General features: G+C 37.7%; 1 protein-coding gene across 1 annotated transcript in view; it reads right to left on the bottom strand.

Moving 5' to 3' along the window:
* TRPM6 (transient receptor potential cation channel subfamily M member 6) overlaps window positions 1-20,390 on the bottom strand; it is a 164,802-nt gene that overhangs the window by 15,273 nt on the left and 129,139 nt on the right. The window contains exons 28-35 of the mRNA XM_063649604.1: window positions 15,983-16,103; window positions 12,948-13,039; window positions 11,337-11,395; window positions 8,565-8,590; window positions 4,776-4,826; window positions 3,243-3,308; window positions 419-705; window positions 64-146 (exon numbers count right to left, since the gene is read on the bottom strand). Coding sequence (XP_063505674.1) covers window positions 64-146; window positions 419-705; window positions 3,243-3,308; window positions 4,776-4,826; window positions 8,565-8,590; window positions 11,337-11,395; window positions 12,948-13,039; window positions 15,983-16,103 — 785 coding nt within the window. The remainder of the gene's footprint in view (window positions 1-63; window positions 147-418; window positions 706-3,242; window positions 3,309-4,775; window positions 4,827-8,564; window positions 8,591-11,336; window positions 11,396-12,947; window positions 13,040-15,982; window positions 16,104-20,390) is intronic.

The following is a 20,390-nucleotide window of genomic DNA, read 5'->3' on the forward strand; positions in this document are numbered from 1 at the left end:
CTGAGAAGACATGATAGAAATTCCTACTTGAAATAAAGGGCCAAGGTACCAAGATTTTCTTACCTTGGAGTGTAGGGTATGGTTTGTGGTTTCATTTGGTTGAAGGTATAGATCAATTTTTGAGCAGCTCTTTGTTGTTGAATTTCCTACAAAATAGGGGCACTGATAAAAATACTGATTTACTGTTGTACAGCTATGATCATGAAATTACTATAGGCCACCCCAATGTGATTTTTAGCCTTATTCAACTCCCACCACTGCCTGCCCCAAAAGCAAAAGTCCTACAAAGCAATACTACCTCTAAAAAATAATAGGCTCCCCTTTGGGTTGAAGATAATGGCCTTAGATAAGGATGTAGCCGGATCTCTTTTCTTTGACTTGTCCCTCTGGGCTATGGGTCTCTGAGTTTCAGACTTACCCTGAGGCAAAGATGAAGCACAGTGCTCCCCTGGAAGATTTTATGCCATGTCCGCACAACCTCAGGAAGAAAGGACTTGACAATGAAAACTTGTCCCGGCTTGAGAATGTCATCCTCAGACCAAGTGCTGACGACTCGCATAGCTTTACGGAGGCCCCCATCCATCTCCTCTCGGGACAATACCTGGATCATTGCTGCTCTCCCACGCTGAGACCAAGAGGACATGCTTTTATCAAGGTTTAAAGGGGAACTCTCCTCCAACCTGTAGACAGTTATTTCTTCTCCTGCTGCAAAGAGAAGTGAAGGCTAGGAATTCAGTAAGATCGCCATGTCTGTGACATGGATAGTATTCTAAATATCAATGCACAATCAGTTCAGTTACCCAAATGACCAGAGGAGAATGGGACTAGCAGGGAACAGAACAGAATAAGGACATGTATCAGGCTGGCAATGTTTCCATGTTATTTATTGTCTAGTAGATGTGGGGAAGGGGAGAAGGGACAAGTATCAGAGGATACAAAAGAATTAAGCTGTTCTTACTGTAGACTATAACTGGACAAAAACAAAGTGGTAAGGATATGCTTCTTTTGTTAAAGACAAATACTTCTAAAGAGACGGTTTAACCTGATGGTGTTGCTCATTATCATCCTCCTAAGGAGCCTATAATTAGACATTCTTTTCTAATTGTTCTTCTCATGACCTATTAATACAGGTTGCATATCCCTTATCCAAAGTGCTTAAGACCAGAAGTGTTTCAAATTTTAGATTTTTTCAGATTTTTGGAATATGTGCATATACATAATGACATATCTTGGGGATGGGACCCAAGCCCAAACACAAAATTCATTTGTTTCATATACACCTTATACATATAGCCTCATAGTAGTTGTATACAATATTTTTAATAATCTTGTGCACAAAACAAAGTTTTGACAGTGTCTTGATTCTGACCTGTCACATGAGGTCAGGTGTGGGAGTTTCCCACTTGTGGCATCACATTAGCCCTCAAAAAGTTTCAGACTTTGGAGCATTTTGGATTTCAGATGGATTTCGGCTTGAATTTAATACAAGCTCAACTTGTATTAAAAATATTCTGTATATCTGCTTATGTGTACTCTATGTAGATCTGTGCTTTATATCATAAAAAAACTTATTTTTTCCTAGGGGTGATATTACTTCATTGAAAATGCAAGGTTTAACTCAGCTGGAGTCAAACAGTACCAATGCCATATCCCAGAGCCTCTCCTTCCTTCCTTTGTGCCTTTGGATAAGTTACTTAAAGCCTCAATTTCCCCATCAGAAAAATGGGGATGAAAATACTGTTTTCATTGGGCTGTTGTAAAGGTTAAATAGGCTAACATGTCTAAAGTGAATTACAACCTCAGATACAAACTCAATCCCACTTAAAGGATTTTAGACACAAAATACTACTTAACTGCTACATAGCTTCCACTTTTAGGCTGTTGAAGAGGGAAAAATTCCTGTTGAACCTAAACGCTACCAAGTCGGTGTTTAATGTTTCTTAACAGAGCAACATAATCTATATACAACTTCTGTCCAGCCCCAGCTGGTGTTTCATTTCCCCCTTACACCTTTGCTTCATTTTATACATATGAGCACGGTACTGGTTTACCAAGAAAGGAATCCATTCTCTCACTCTTGCATCTAATTCCTCACCAATAAACACATCTAGGTAGTGCTCAGTAACAACTTTTCAAACCTTTCAAATATTTATTCTTGGTGCCCAGATAAATGCCACTGAAGATCTCTTTGGAGTTCTAAATCCCTAGAGGCTTTAGAGCAGAGCTATTGATTTGCAAAGCCAGCCATGGGGCCAAATGGAAGGGGAAGGCATCTGCATTAACAATCAGAAGCCAGGCCGGTGCGGTGACTCTGTAATCCCAGCACTTTGGGAGTCTGGGGCGGGTAGATCACCTGAGGTTAGGAGTTTGAGACCAGCCTTAGTAACATGGTGAAACCCCATCTCTACTAAAAATACAAAAATTAGCTGGGCATGGCGGTGCACGCCTGTAATCCCAGCTGCATGGGAGGCTGAGGCAGGAGAATCACTTGAACCGGGAGGCAGAGGTTACAGTGAGCCAAGATCCTGCCATTGCACTCCAGCCTGGGCAACAAGAGCGAAACTCCATCTCAAAAAAATATAAAAATAAAAATAAATAAATAAAAACAATCAGAAGCCAACCTGGTCTGTCCCCATGTGAACAGTGTGAGAAGAATCAAGATCAAGGACAGTTTGGGGACCCTTGCTATACTGTCAACTTGCTCATGCCTTATCCTGCCAAACAGAGAAATTTTGGTAGCTTTAGCCAGGGTGAGATTGTTTTTCTTTACTACTCCAGACTTTTAAAATGACATTCGCAGTCTGAGGTAAGAGCAATTAGTGTACACAAAACAAAATAAACAAAAAACAATACACAAAACATTTCTCTTCAGATGCCTGTTGGCTTTCACCATATTGACATTTATCGCTTTCTCCTGTGCTTATTATAAATGGTTGGTTTGTTCTTTTCTTTCCTACTTACTTCCAGCCTTGAGTCAGTGAATGCCAGGTGCAATATTATTGCTTTCTTCCCAACTGCTGCTCATTATAGGTCTTATTCCCATAGTATTAGCTTTTGTCACAGAATGCTGGCCATGACAGTTAACAAGAATTTCCATTTTAGGAAATGAATCTCACTAAACTACAACTATCAACAAAACAAAATTTTAAACTAAAATAATGCAATGTGGTTTCTCCTTTGATTCACTCAGATTTTATGCCTCTGTCCTGGCATAAACTCAAGAAGGTAGAAATGCTACTCACCAAACAGTTGGACTGGTGTAAATGGTATGGTCTGAGAAAGCCTCATTAAATTATTCCTTTCAATGGCTGCAAACAAAAACAGATTTTCTATTTTAAGTATGCATCAGTGGGCTGAATTTACAGAAAGCCTCTCCACATCAATATATTCATATAATGCTATTTAATTTCAACGACCTCTTATTTTTGCCATTATCAAAAATATAATCTATAATACAGTCTTAAAAATAAACTATGCCTTAAACAGGAAAGAAATCCCAATTTTAGAGGCATTTAATGAGATTATCTCACATGGTCTGAGGTAGGACTATCACCTCCACTCTCCTGAATACCAAATCACATACTAATCCATACATATGTGGAACTTTCTTTTAAATGGCATTTTAATCCGTGGACTTTGGTTTTCCTTTCCAAAGCAAATCCAAAGCACAGTGGACTGTGGGGACACCTACTGTTCACTTTGCACAGTTCATCTTCTTTTTCCAGAGAGAGCTGAAGACCAATTTTAATTAGAAGCGAGCGATCTGCATTTTCCTGTTAAGAGCTATAGCCTAACAGATCAGAGTCAATATGAGTTACAGTATTCCTCACTAGAGACTTTCTTAAGTTGACAGCTGGAGTCAAAATAATAGATTACTGCCGAGCTGAAAGACTCAGTTGTAAGAGCCTGGGTTGAGGAGTCTGGAATCCACTGCAACTCTATTCACTACAAAGGAGAATTCAGGATAAGGCAATCTATTACTAGACCCTGAACAAACAACCTCATATAATTATAACAGTAATTATCGCACCAATAAGCTCTTACTCATGTATTGAGCTTTAGATTTGTAAAAGGCTTGCCCATGTATTATCTCATCCAACGCTGAGAGCAATGACTCCCAAGAAACCATCCAATGGCACAAGTCCAGTTGGTTTTTATATTGCTTTGCATTTCAAAGTGTTTTCCTCTTAATTCTCAACTAGCCCTTTGGCAGACTGTTCCTCAGGAAGGGCAAGTACAATTATTCCCACTTTGAAAGAAAGACAACTGAAGCACTGTGAAGTGATGTTGCTTAAGAGAGTCAAGACCCTTGACATCTTTGTTTAATAACATCTTTGTTGAACTCACTCTGTGGGGTTGGCCTTCATTCAGTGATCATACTCACTGAGGCCCCATTGAGGGTACAAAACCCTCCCTCAAGGAACTACTTTCAGGTCTGCCTTTTCCCCAGTCCAAAACATTGAGATCTCTGGCTTGGGGCTGCTTTGAGCTTGCAAAGAATTTTTAGATCTCAAGGTCATCTTTCTACTTTGCAATCTGGAACTTGAGAATGCAAACATTTTGCAAAAATGCAAATTCTCTTAAATTCTGAAAACTTGTTTTCCCAAGTCAATGGCAAAGTTAGAAATTGGAATGCTCTTCTCATCAAAGTGAACAATAACTTTTCAAGTTGCAAGCCATGTCAGTAACACGGAATTTGTCAATGTTTCTGTTTACAAATGCAGAAGCACAGACATTTAGCTCAGCTGACATGTCTATGTGCACACGCATCCTACCTGAATAATGATGGTGAGGCTCTTGAGGGCTTTTTAAGGAGGCTGAGATCTCTGAAATTAGAGAGGAGATTGGCATTTTAATTACGTGGCTGGAGATAAATACATGTTTATGAATATATTGCCTTCAAAGTTATTATTGAACAGGTTAATCAGAATGGCTTCTCAGTATTCGAAAAAGCTTGCCTAATATTTTTTAACCACAGTATTGCGCATGGTATCCTGACAGCTTCCAATCATCAATGTAATATCTCCAAACATATTTATATAGGGAATTGAAGAAAGGCAGGTAATATTAGCCTCAAAGATGTATTTCCTCTGAACCAATTACACCTCTGGGTTGCAGAAGGCACTCAGCTGCCCATCATACTTCACGACATCCCAGAAGCATGATTCTCTGAGCTCCCTACCAAGATGCAGTACCCGTAGAAAGACAGTATTAATACCAAGTTATTAACAGACTACTTCACTGACCTAAAATAACAACAAAATGCTGAAAACACATTAAGAGCTATATACTGGAAACAAAGAAGAGGGTGGATAATATAGCACCAAGAGATTTGTTTGGTTATACAAGGACTATGTGTTGGGAACACCTCTTCCAACTTTAACTAATTCTCTTCTGTCTGCTCCAGTCCTAAATTACAAGGCTCTAGAGAAATCCCTTGCAACAGTTTTGCTATTTCATAAAATCAAAATTAAAGTGGAGAACTTTGGTCTCATGATGGCAACTGCTTTATACCTCGTAGAGTAAGCAGCATAATGAGCCCAATTTCGCAGATCTCTCTGGGTTTTTGTTGCTGGATAAGGAAAGGAACAAGAATCACTTCCTTTAGGGAGTGTTGGCAAAAAGTAAGATCAGCAGAAAAGACTGTTTCTTTCTGAAGTCATCAATAAAAACAAAAAGTATTCCTCTCCCATATCATACTAGGCATGAGAGATATGGGTAAGATGTGGTTCCTACCCTACCGAAAAGCAAATGTATTAGGAGAGACAGGTAACTATAATCACAATACAGTTAAAAGTAATATACGTAATAAAGGTATATACAGAGGTTTATGGAACACATTGATTCCACCTGGAAGGTAGGGCCTTCATAAACAGTGTGAAATGCTTGAAGTGTATGGGCATCTGAGTCTGATAAAACTGAGTTTCAGTCCTGGCTTCACTGCTTAAGGAGCTGTGAGACCATATTCGTATTTATTCAATATACATTTATTGAGTACCTACTATGTGCCAGGCACTGGTCTATGCTCAAGAGGAAGAGCAGTAATCAAAACAGATAAAGTCTAGTTACATTCTAGTAAAAGGAAATAGAAAATAATTATATAGTGCATATAGTATAGTGTGTGTGTGTGTGTGTGTGTGTGTGTGTGTGTGTGTATGCATCAACTTGAGAGAGTTAGAAAGCATGGGGATAGGAAAGTTGCTGTTTTATATAGGGTGGTTAGGCAGAGCCTCTCTCATAAGGTGAAATTTGAGCACAGAGTTGAAGGAAGAGAGGGGCAGCAATATGAATAAATGAAGAGTATTCCAGTGATAAGTAACAGCAAGTGTGAATGCCCTGGGGCAGGTCCATGCTTGTCATGTTTAAGGAGAGTGTAGCCACAGTGAAATGCACTGACAGAAATGAGGTTGGGGGGGTGGCTGGACAGCAGAACAGGGTATTGTAGACTCTGTTTGGACTTTGCTTTTGCAAAGTGAGGAGGAATGCCATTTGAGCAAGAGTGACTCAGTTCAACTTTCAGTTTAAAAGGATTATTCTGGCTGTTTCTGGAAAAAGACTACTAGAGAACAATAGTTTGGAGGCCATACTATAATCCAAGAAAGAGATTATGATTGCTTAAAAATGGTGTTATGGCCAGGCGCAGTGGCTCATGCCTGTAATCCCAGCACTTTGGGAGGCCGAGGCGGGCGGATCACGAGGTCAGAAGATTGAGACCATCCTGGCTAACACGGTGAAACCCCGTCTCCACCAAAAATACAAAAAATTAGCCAGGCGTGGTGGGCGCCTGTAGTCCCAGCTACTCGGGAGGCTGAGGCAGGAGAATGGCATGAACCCAGGAGGCAGAGCTTGCAGTGAGCTGAGATCGCGCCACTGCACTGCAGCCTGGGCGACAAAGTGACACTCCGTCTCAAAAAAAAAAAAAAAATGGTGTTATGTGGAAATAGCAAAACATGATCAGAGTCTTGATATATTTTGAAAGATTTACTGATAGATGGGATGTAGGGATGTGAAAAAATGGAAGACAAGTATTGCAAGACTTTGGCCTCAGGAACTGGGAGGATAGAATTGCCATTTCCTGAGATGAGAGAGGACAGTGTTGGAACATTTTGTTTGAGACACCTTTTAGACCTCCACATGGAGGTGTTACTATGTGGTCAGTCATATTCTGCAAGGCAGAAATAATGAATGAAAGGGATCATGCCTATGGGCCTGGAAATTTGAATTGAGATCCAGCTTTCAAGAGCATTGAGGAAAAACTCAGGGGTTTGCAGTCTACCTTTGGGTAACAGGGAGCCATTGAAGGCTTCTACTTGAGTGATGATTTAGCATTCATAAAGATAATTCTGATAGAAACATAGGAAAGTTTAAAAGGAGACAAACCAATCAGACTGCTAAGGCAAACTCAAGGGCAAATGAAAGTATACACTTTTGTTTTGGAAAATAAATAATGGTGGCTTTAAGGCAGGAGCAGTAGGGTAGACCAAACAGATTGCTTTGAAGATGTGGGGGTGGGGAGTAGCAGGGGAGGGACGGAGTTAGAAGTCAAGGTTAATAGCTAAGAGCAATGGGGTGGGAAGGAGATTGTAAATGACTAAGATTTCCAGCTTGCATGAAGGAACAAGAGGCTCTCAGAAAGACCAAAATAAGTCGACGAAGAAGTAGAACAGCCAAAGAAGAAGAGCCTCAAGGAAACACAGAAAAGAGAGGGTGCCACGAAGGAAAAATGGTCAATATCAAATGCCACGAGTTCAACAAGAACTGAAAAGAGTCATGTGAGTTAGCAGTTGTAGTGGAGTTTCAGGAAAGTGATGGGGCACACCCCATGGGCTGAAGATCAAATGTTAATTGCTCTTTCAATTAATTTGGAGGTGAAGGGTTGGAGTGGCAGCTTGAAAGCTAGGTAAATCAAGAAAAAGACTATTTGTTTCTTTTGTATAGAAAACAACCTAAATTTGTTAGTAGGCTGAGGAGAAGGAATCAACTGCAAAGGAGGTGGGGGAGTACTGGAAACCCAAGAAAGTGTGATGGAACAAGAACACAGAAGACGAAGGTGCCTTTACATCAGGGAGTCAAGAATATGGAAAGGAGTTTGTAAATTGTAGTCAAGTTTGAGAGTAACTGTAGTGGCTTTACCAGGGAGCTGTCTCACATGATCTAATCCTATTTAGCCATTTGGGGCCCCGGATCTTACTAAAACCCTACAGGAAAAGGCATCCATATAACAATCTTATAAATGGCTCTTAATGAGTAATTTGTGAAAAAACAAAAGGACAGTAAGAGTTGGTGAGCAAAATGAGCTCAGTGGTTTACTTTCATTCACACAGAAAATGGGGAAATAACAGTCAGAAACCGTCATTCAAAAAGTTTTAAACCAGACATCAATCCCAATTTGTCTGAAGAAAGATATTCAGCTTTCTACTCTTCTACTGAACTTTCTACATTGCATGACAGACAAAAATCATAAGTACAATTTCAAGAATGACAAAAATATCAGCAGGACAGTGAACCTCAGCATTAAAAAGATGAAAAAATAAAAAATAAAATGTTTAAATAGAAAAACTTACTGTCAACTCCATTTGAACTTTTCAGCCTGTTTGAAAAAAAAATGTTGTTTAGATAATGCTGCCTTAAATCTTACAGTTTTCAAAAAAAAGGAAACAGCATGTGAAACAGTAACAACACAAAGTATATATTTTATATATATGTGAAATACATATACAGTCATGCACTGCCTAATGATGTTTTGGTCAACGACAGACAGCATATATTACAACGGTCCCATAGATTATAACAGAGCTGAAAAATTCCCAACACCTAGTGATGTCTTAGCCATCATAATGTCACAGCGCAATGCATTACTTATGTGTTTGTAATTATGCTGGTGTAAGTAAGCCTACTGTGCTGCCAGTCATATAAAAATATAGTACATACAACTATGTACAGCACATAATACTTGATGATCATGATGGATGACTATGTTACTGGTTTATGTATTTATTATATTATGCTCTTTTTCATTCTTTTAGCATGTACTCCTTATATTTATGTTTTCTTTTAAGTTAACTATAAACAGCCTCTGGCAGGTCATTCAGGAGGTATCCGGAAGAAGGCATTGTTATCATAGGAGGTGATAGCTCCATGCGTGTTATTGCCCCTGAAGACCTTCCAGTGGGACAAGATGAGGAGGCAGGAGACAGTGATACTGATGATCCTGATCCTGTGTAGGTCTAAGCTAATGTGTGTATTTGTGTCTTCATATTTTTAAAAAGTTTAAGAAGTGAAAATAAATAAATAATTTAAAAACAGAAAATGGCTTCTAGAATAAGGATATAAAGAAAGAACATATTTTTGTACAGCCGTACAACGTATTTGTGTTTTAAGTGTTATTGTAAAAGAGTCAAAAAGATTTTTAAATGTTTTACAGTTTATCAAGTTAAAAAGTTACAGTAAAGCTAAGGTTAACTGATTATTTAAAAAAGAAAAAAATTATAGAAATTTAGTGTAGCCTAAGTGTACACATAAAGTCTCCGGTCGTGTAGAGTAATGTCCTGGGCCTTCACATTCTTTCACCACTCACTCACTCTGACACCCAGAGCAAGCTTCCAGTCCTGCAAGCTCCATTTATTGTAAGCATCCTATACAGGTGTACCATTTTTTATCTTTTATACTGTATTTTTACTGTACTTTTTTTGTGTTTAGATACACAAATACCATAGCTTACAGTAGTCAGTACAGTAACACACTGTACAGGTTTGTAGCTTAGGAACAATAAGCTAGATCATATAGCCTAGGTGTGTAGTAGGTTAGACCATCTAGGTGTGTGTAAATGCACTCTGGGATGTTTGTACAACGATGAAATCACCTAATGACACATTTCTCAGAATGTATCCTGTCGTTAATTGATGCATGACTGTATATATATTTGAAAGAGAAGCATTAGTTACATCTAATCCCTATCGTATCAATAAAGAAGTAACTTTTCAGCGCTGCAAGTGTTTTTATAGAAAAATGAGCACCAGATATGTATGTAAGTCATTTACTGTGTACATCCTAAGCTAATTGAAAAGCAGTTGTTGTTTTTTAATTAGCTTTGTGATCACACAATATATATAACATGTAACTGTGTTTGTGTTCTTCTGGATCAATTAAACTAAAGGGTTCCTGAACTATGCAAAGCAGATGCCTACAAATAAGTCTGTGAATGTCTCTGGACAAGCCTACAAATCAGTTTCATTAGCCCACGTGGCCCCTAAATGTTCACAGGCTGAAATTAGTTCTCTTTAAACTGTTACTTGCCCTGCTCAAATGCACAAGTGGCCACAGGCGAGTCTGAATAAATACATTCAAATAATATCTTCAGTATTTAAGGTCTCTAAGAAAGAAAGTACAATTACGATTATTGTTCAATTTCATGCTGCAATAAACCCATACTCTGCATGAGCACAAACTACTGAACCTCTGGGAGAAGAAAGTCATGTGTCCTTTAAGTTTGGAGGCAGGCTTGCACAGGGTCCATGATGGGAGCCCTAGAGAAAGACCATCTCTAAACAGAGCTGACTGCAAACTGAAAGTCACCTTCTACCTGCTGGGTATCAACTGGCACTTCCATAGAGTAGATGATTTTGAATTCTACCTGTATGAATAGTTAATGTGATGATGCAACTAGGAAAGTTCAGAAAATACTACAAATAAAATAGGATAATCTTTGCTTGGTTGATTTACAACTTTTATTTCTCTAGATATATACTAATAAAATTCCAGGAAGATACTCAAGTGAGTTATCTATCTTCTTTCTCTCTCCAACCCGTCTTCCTCTCCCTCTCTGTCTCAATCTTTCTCAGAGTTATTGCTTTGATGATTAGGATGCTACTGAGAAACCGAAAACAAAAAAGATATGCCTTATAAACTGAAAGGAAAAAATAATTATTTTTAAAATTAAAGAATAAACGTAATCAGGTGTTCAGTCTAAGTCTGTTTCGTTAAGCAAGACGATTTATTTCTACTCTTTTATGCAAATTCACAATCTTATCTATCCAAAAAGATATGATAATCATTATTCCATGTGTGTTTTGACACTGAAAAGGCAAATGTTTAATTTGTTGTAGGAGTATGTGTTTCGTTATATTCTTAAAAGGAACTCAGGTGAGATCTTGTTGCCAGAAACAGGAAAACTTGGAGAAGAAATCATTTTCATTCTGCTAACAAGAGAAAAATATTGTCATTTGACACACACTTCTTTTTTCTCCCTTTCTGACTATATTAAACCTTTGTTCCTTACAAAGTTAAAAAAAATAGAAGCCAAAGATTCTTAAAGATAGACATTTAGAAATACTCACAGGGAGTTCCTATTGAGGTTGGTGCTCCTGGAATTCCACAAAGAGTTTTTGCTGAGATCCTGAGCAGAAGGGAAAGGCCGTTACGTGTGTGCTCAACATAGTCCCACCCCAAGATTCTAGGAATGATCTGCCAAACACGCTCCTTGGAGAATCTTTCTTTTTTCTTCATCTACCTGAATATTCTTCTTTTAAAAAACATACTAAACCCAAGCTAGAAAGATGCATAATGTTAGGGCAATGTCAGAGTAACTCAGTGTGTTGATGGACTTTAACAGAATGAAATTACCTTTAAGGAGATATCAAACAGAAAATGTAATATATGAAATTTTTACAGACTGAACATAGAAAATCAGGATTAAACATACACAATCAGTTAATCAGGACTGAACATACACAATCAGCTAATGACATGGAGAAAAATGAAAGTACAAGTTGACAGACAACACGGATCATCACATTGTTATGTCTTATGAAAAGATTCTCATCTCAGGTCATGATGATTATTTAAAATAACATTACCTTGGATTTACCTCATTTGATTTCCTACTCAAATTCAATTATTTCCTGAGACTTAGTATACTCCAGGCATTACTCTAGGTAGGTCTTTTCATAGTTGTTATTTTTGCTGTCCATTAGCAATAATCTTATAAGGATGGCATTAGTCCCACTTTAGAGATACAGCTAATGAAGCTCATAGGTTAACTGATGTACATAGCTTTGAAACATAGAAAGTGGCAGAGCCAGAATTTGAACACAGGTCCCTGCTTCCAATTACCCTCAAGTAGTCTGACACTTTACTTTGAAAATTTTTCACAGATCCTATTCCTACAAGAATATCTAAGGTTGTTAGTCATAAAGGTCATGTCTCAACAGTTCTCAAGTTCAAACAGGTAATATTCAAACAAAGACTTAAAATTAGGTTTCTTGGGTTAAGCTAACTATTCACACTTCCCATGTGGTGGATGGCACAAAACAAGGCCCATATTTTTAGACAGCAAGAAAAACAGACTGCAAAACCAGAGAATCTCAGCATTGAAGAAACACTAAGGGTCTTTACCCTGCAAGGCTTGAATCCCCTCCATCATGCCTGCAAAGAGGTTTGTTCAGCCTATGCTTGACTGATCGCACTAGTGAGGGACTCACTACTTCCAGAAATAAATCATTCCATGCTTGGAAAGCTCCAATTGCTAAAAATTTCTCCTCAGATTGGGCTGAAATCTGTCTCCCAGTGGCTTCTATATGTTGATTCTAGATCTACCTCTTAAAAGTGTATAGAAAATAGCTTATTTTTCTTCCACATGACAACTTTCATATATTTGAAAACAGTTTCAAAAACTCCTGAATTCTTTCTCTCTCATGCTGAACATCCCCAGGATAAATTATTGAGTGGATAGGTAAATTGCATAAAGAAAAATGTCAAAGAAAGAATAATGTGGAGGGGATTGAAAAAATAGAACAGGAATTCAACTGAGCATAGCTTCAAAACAAAGATTAAACAGACTGTCAATAAAAAGTAGAAGCCAATTAAGGGACATAAAGGTAAAATGGGCATAGTCAAGAGTAGCACTGCATGCTCGAATGCTTTTTTTTTAACTCCTAAAATATTTTTACCTCTTGAGACTGCTTTAGGTAATCACTGATTTGTACAGCATATTGTCCAATTTCTTTAGTTTTCATTTTCTGATGTATGTAAGGTTCTACACCTTGTAAAGAGGAAGAGAAAGATTAGAAAATACATGAAAATGTGTTACATTCAAATCACAGTTCCCAAATAGAAAAATCTGAACACAGTACATTCATTTAAACTTGGATATAGTTTTCCCTTTCTGTTTTTAGCAAGTTTTACCAAGTTTCCTTTATCCTTTTTTTCTCAAGAGGTTGAAAACTATATATTCTATTTCTATTCTTCTATAGTTACTTTCACATTTATAACAACTTACACTTCTCTATTGAAGTCAAGAATTAAATGATCCATAAACTGTCCTCTTATAAGACAATACCTTTAGAAATTTTTTATATCTATCTTATCCTGCACACTATTGCACATGCTTTACTTAAAATATGTGAAATTTAATTCCATTCCTAGTCTAGTTAGGAATCCTTCCTTAGCAACTGCATCAAACATCATAGTAGGCTACTTAAAAAGAACAACAAAAGAATAATAGAGGCTGGGTGCTGTGGCTCACATCTGTAATCCCAACACTTTGGGAGGCCAAGGCGGGTGGATCACCCGAGGTCAGGAGTTCAAAACCAGCCTGACCAACATGGGGAAATCCTGTCTCTACTAAAAATATAAAAATGAACCAGGTGTGATGGTGCATACCTGTAATCCCAGCTACTCAGGAGGCTGAGGCAAGAGAATCGCTTGAACCCCGGAGGCGGAGGTTGCAGTGAGCCAAGATTGTGCCACTGCACTCCAGCCTGAGCGACAGAGTGAGACTGTCTCAAAAAAAAAAAAAAGAAAGGAATGCCATCAAATAAATAGATTTAATTTTTAGCCTTTTATTAAAAAGGATGATGAGGTTCATTACTGTTATTCTTTATGTAGCTGGTACCTACAGAGTTACTACATATAGTAGATGCATAATAAATATTTAATGAGTACTTGGTTGGATTAATTCTGAGAATAATACTTATTAGGAGTCCTGACTAAAAATAGGAGATAACAGTTGCATTTTTCCCTAATGATTTTGTGCTGGGAAAAAAAAAAGTATACAAGAAGTATAAAAATTACTATTTGAAGGCCAAGTGGAGTAGCTGGCTCATGCCTGTAATCCTAGCACTTTAGGAGGCCAAGACAGGAGCATCACTTGAGGACAGGAGTTTAAGACCAGCCTGGGTAACATAGTGAGACCCCCATCTCTACAAAAAATAAACAAAATTAGCCAAGCATGGTGGCACATGCTATAGTCCCAGCTACTCGGGAGGCTGAGATGGAAGGATCGCTTGAGCCCAGGAGGTCAAGGCTGCAGTGAGCTGTGATCACGTAACTATACTCCAGCTTGGGTGATGGAGCCAGATCCTGTCTTTAAAAAAAAAAAACAGAGAGAGAGAATGCTACCTGGCAGGGCATCTGCCTATTCACAGACTTTTATTTTTTTAATTCTTTTTCAATTAATTATTAACTCAGACACGTTTCAAAAAAACAAGCTTCTCAACTCTGGATGTGGTTCAAGGAAGACAGTGGGCCTCATTACTCACTCAGATTAGCCGGGCACTCAGATCAACCTATTTCCCTAACCTTACCTCCCCCTCTGATCATCTGACTTAATGAGATTCTTTCCCAGAAACCTCCTGCCACTTGCATCTCTCGATGTTTGAAATTCATTGGAAAGAACTTAAATGATTTAAGAATGATATATAACATCCTAAACATAAATTATACTATTAATAAAAAATATAATACCTAATATATATAATATAAATATATTACATTTATAAATAAAATGAATCTATTTATAATTGGTCCTGGAGTCATGTCTTTAGATGTGGGATTTAATTTATCCAAATTTATGGTCTCTAGTAAATGGTATGATTAAAGTCAAGGCAAATTAAGCTCTCATGCTATATCTATAAATTGAGGGGGTGCTGACTAATTTAATCTCTAAATGTCTCTTTCAGCTTAGAGACCACTTGATTTTCAGTGATTTAACAGACAACTGAGTATTTCTAAACATAAAATCAGGGTTTCTCCACCTTAGCAATGACATTTTGGGCTGGATAATTGTCATGAGGACCTATCTATTCCATTCATTGTAATCTATTCCATTCACTGTAAGATGTTTAACAGCATCCCTGGCCTCTCCTCACTAGGTGGCAAGAGCATTCCCCCCACTTGAGTTATGACAACAAAAATATCTCCAGATATTCCCAAGTGTCCCATGGGGAAAGTGAGGGGAACATGTAAAATCACCCCTTGGTTGAGAACAATTTACCATATGAACAAGCAGATTTTTAGAAAAGTCTGACAGCATAAATTTCAATACAATGTCTACTTGTACCTTAAACTTAGTATTTTAAATATTTTTAAAACCTTATGACTACTTAATCACTTAGTCCTTTCTGTTTAAAAATTGGTAAATGTCTCTTATCTAATGCAAGAAGTCCAAAGTTCTTATCATTGCTATCTTTTCTGTTCACAATCTGCCCTCATCTTACCATCCTTCTCTCCTCTACAAACACCATTATTAAGCTTATTAAGAGATAATTGCCCACAGAATAAACACTAAATGTAGACAGTAGTAAATAACCAAATATAACTTAACTCACTGAATTCTGTGTAGCGGTCCATATCAGTGTCACATGTACTTTAAGAATTTATAAAATTAGACAATCCCCTATCCATAAATCGGACTAAATGAATGCTGTCTGGATAAAACACTCTGAGTCAGGTTCAACAGCTTTGAATACAAGAGACTATCTAAATCTTAATTTTTCTTTTCTGGAGTCCTTTGGACAAACAAAATTTTGTCCCTTTCATAAAAATGAAAAACAGAAAAATGCTGTTTTCTTTACAGAGTGTAGCCACCTTCTCTTTCCCTCATCTCCATGTGAAAGAACAGGAGGGACCGCCAATGGTCTAAAGACTGTACCCTGAGAAAACTCCACCAGGGTTTTTGGGATCCAAGATTGTAGATGTTACACACCTGTGTGACTAAATTTGGACACTGTGAACCAGTTCTTGCTGTACTCCTCTTCAGAGATGCTGTTTTCTCCTGGCTCTGGATTCAACTGGTGACTCTGAGAGCAGGCATTGACTGTTATGATCTGGAGAGAAAGACACTTGTTGGAACACAGTGACACTAATTCAAAAGCACTGTGAGTCACACTAATAGAAGCACCAGGGTGAAGGGCAGTGTCCATTAACACTGGCTGCATATGACAATTGCCTGGGAAGTGCTGACAAATCCCATCACTTAGGCTGGCAGAACACAAGCATCCATGGGATTTCTCTTTGCAGTCATGACAGAGAACCCCTGCTCCACACCTTGGTTCTTAATCTTGAGTGCACATCAGAATCACCAAGGGCTTGGGGGCTGGTTTAAGCCACAGGTAACTGGGTCCTACCTCTGGAATCTCTAATGCAGCAGGTCTGGAAGGAGGAAGAATTTGAATCTCTAATAAGTTCCCAGGTGATGCTCATGCTGCTAATAGGAGATCATATTTTGAGAAAATATTAGAATCCAAAGAATTTGTTTTGGAATTCTAGCTCTGTCATTTAGAAGCCATGTGAACTTGGGAAAATCACTTAATGTCTCTGAGCCCCTTTTCCTTCATTACTAAAATAATAGATAGCCAATAATATGACTGTCCTATATACTTCCGAGCTGCAGAACAAATGCGGTAAATTGGTAACTCAAAAGCAATAAATAAATAAATGCAAGCTTGAATTACTGAACTCAGTTGCAATTTCTAGTTGAACTCTGGACATTTGAACTATTCCAAAAATAAATCTACTTAAGTGCATATTTCTTGGGATTCCAGAAACTCATGGCATTTTTCCTGAAAGAACAGCCTTCCTTAACTCTCCCCTAAAAGGTTCTTTTACATAATTGTCTCAATACTAATCTCTTTGCTTCTGCTTCTCATTCTAAAAAAAGGCTGAGGTATTTTTTTAATGCATCCAGATTATTATTTGGAAAAATAAGTGTAAAAATTTTTTAAATAAGGCAGAGCATTAAGATCATGAAAGGTGAATTCTTACAGAATTGCTACTTGAGATCTAAAACTTCCTAACGAAATATAAAAAGACTCACTGAATGAAAATAAAAACAACACATCAAAATTTGTAGGAAAGAGCTAAAACAGTGCTTAGAGGGAATTTTATAGCACTAAACGACTACAGTAGAAAAGAAGGACGGGCACAGTGGTTCACACTTGTAATCCCAGCACTTTTGGGAGGCTGAGGCAGGTGAATAGCTTGAGCTTAGGAGTTTAAGAACCAGCCTGGGCAACATGAAGAAACCCTGTCTCTACCAAAAAAAAAAAAAAAATACAAAAATTAGCCAGGTGTGGTGGCACACCTGTGGTCCCAGGTACTCAAGGGGCTGAGGTGGGAGGATCACTTGAGACTGGGAGACAGAGGTTGCAATAAGCTGAGATGACAACCGCACCCCAGCCTGTGTGACACAGTGAAACCCTGTCTCAAAAAATAAATAAATAAATAAGAAGGAAATCTGAAGTCAATGACCAAAGTTTCTACCTTAACAAACTAGAGGCTGGGTGCAGTGGTTCACACCTGTAATCTCAGTACTTTGGGAGGCCGAGGTGGGCAGATCACCTGAGGTCAGCAGTTCAAGACTAGCCTGGCCAAAACTGAAAATACAAAAGTTAGCTGGGTGTGGTGGTGTGTGCCTATAGTCCCAGCTACTTGGGAGGCTGAGGCAGGAGAATCACTTGAACCCAGGAGGCAGAGGATGCAGTGAGCCAACATCCTGCCACTGCACTCCAGCCTACACGACAGAGAGAGACTTTGTCTAAAAAAACAAACAAACAAACAAACAAAAACCTAGAAAGAGAAGAGCAAAGTTAAACTCAAAGTAAATAGAACAAAAGAAATAATAAAGATAAAAGCAAGCATGAATGAAACAGAAATCAGAGGCTGGGCGTGGTGGCTCATGCCTGTAATTCCAGCACTTTGGGAGGCTGAGGCAGGCGGATCAATTGAGGCCAGCCTGGCCAACATGTCGAAAACCTGTCTCTACTAAAAATACAAAAATCAGCTGGGCGGGGTGGCACAGGCCTGTAATCCTAGCTACTCAGGAGGCTGAGGCAGGAGAATCACTTGACCCTGGGAAGTAGTTTGCAGTGAGCTGAGATTGCACCACTGCACACCAGCCTGGGTGACAGAGAGAGACCCTGTCAAAAAAAAAAAAGGAGGGGAGGGAAGGGGAAAACCCAAATTTAAAATGTTAGGAACGGGCCAGCTGGGCATGGTGGCTCACCACTGTAATCCCAGCACTTGGGAAACCGAGGTGGGTGGGTCACCTGAGGTCAGGAGTTCGAGCTCAGCCTGGTCAACATGGTCAAACTCCATCTCTATTAAAAATACAAAAATTAGCAAGGCATGGTGGTGGGCGCCTGTAATCCCAGCTACTCGGGAGGCTGAGGTGGGAGAATTGCTTGAACCTGGGAGGCAGAGGTTGCAATGATCCAAGATCAAGCCACTGCACTCCAGCCTAGGCGACAGAGAAATACTCCATCTCAAAAATAAATAAATGAATAAATAAAATAAAATGTTAGGAACAAAAGAAGTGATGTCACTAACCACAGATCTCAAAGACAATAAATGAATAATAAGAGAAGATTATGAACATTATGCCAATAAATTAAACAACTTAAACAAAATGAATAAATTCTTTGACATACACAAAAAAAGCTCATTCAAGAAGAATTACATAACCTAAATAGCTCTATATCTATTACAGAAATTGAATTTGTAGTTAAAAGCTTTCCCACAAAGATGGTTTCATTGGTTAATTCTACCGAATGCTTCAGACTGAAATAATATCAATTCCTTACAAATTCACCCAGAAAACTGAAGAGGAGGGAATACTTCCCAACTCAATAAATAAACCAAGCATCATCCTAATACCAAAACCAGACAAAAATATTACAATAAAAGTGAACTAAAGACAACTATCCCTCAATAATTCTGATGCAAAAAAACTAATGAAAAGTTTGGCAAAATGAATACAATATGAAAAAAATACATCATGACCAAGTGGGGTTCATCCCAGCAAGGTAATTTAATATTCTAAGAATTCTAACATTATAAAATTAATGAATGAAATTCACTGTAAAATAACAAAATCAAAAGGAGAAATACCTGATCACCTAAGTAGATACAGAAAAAGCATTTGACAAAGGCTAATATCCATGAATGATAAAAATTCTCTGAAAACTAAAAACAGAAGGAAAGTTTTCACCCTGATAAAGGGCATCCATAGAAAAACCTATAGCTAACCTCATTCTTAATGGAAAAGGATTAAATGCTTTTCCCCTAAGAACAGACACAGGAAAAGATATCTGCTTTTATCACTTCTAGTCAATATTATACCAGAGGTTCTGTTCAGTGTAATCAGGCAAGAAAAGGAAATACAACATGTCCAGATTGAAAGAAAGAAATAAAACTATCTATGTTTGTAGATGACATGGTCATGTATATAGAAAATTCTTAAAAAGCTACACAAAATCTACTGAAGTAAAGAAGTTTAGCAAGGTTGCAAAATACAGGACCAGTATCAAAAAACTTCTATATACCATAAACAAATAATCAGATATTAAAATTGTTAACTAATAGCAGTTATAATAAAATTAAAAAATATGAAATAGGGATACATTTAACAAAATACGTGCAAGATCAGTACTCTAAAAGCTATAAAACATTACTTCAAGAAGTCAAAGAAGGCCTAAATGGAGAAATACATCACGTTCGTGAATCAGAAGACTCATTATTGTTAAGATGTCAACTTTCCCCACATCGACATATAGATTTATGGCAATTCCATTCATAATCCCAGTCCACTTCTCTATAAAAATTGACATGCTGATTCTAAATTTATATGGAAATGCAAAGAACACAAAAAGCCAAACTTTTTGAAAAAGAAAGAAAATTGACCTTTAATATATGACTCAAAATTTATTATAAAGTTGTATTCAAGATAGCATAATATTGGCATAGAGATAGAAATCGATCCATACATATTGTGATCTATATGGTCAATTAATTTTTGACAAAGATGTCAAGGCAACAACAGAAAAAAGAGATCTTCTATTATTGTTAATACGGTCAAGAACAAATTGAAAAAGATATCTTTTTACCAAAAAAATGGTAGAGAATTTTGATATTCATATTCAAGAAAGAAAGAGAAGGGCAGAAGAAACTCAATTCTTAGCTCAAAAATTACCTCAAAATGGATTATAGGCCTACATGCAAGAGCTAAAACTATAAAATTCCTAGAAGAAAACATGAGAATAAGTCTTAGTGATGTTGGCAAAAATATTTTAAATGTGATACAAAAAATCATAGACTATCAAAGAAAAGAATCAAAC

This window comes from Pongo pygmaeus, chromosome 13, assembly GCF_028885625.2.
Source record: "Pongo pygmaeus isolate AG05252 chromosome 13, NHGRI_mPonPyg2-v2.0_pri, whole genome shotgun sequence".
Classification (NCBI taxonomy): domain Eukaryota; kingdom Metazoa; phylum Chordata; class Mammalia; order Primates; family Hominidae; genus Pongo; species Pongo pygmaeus.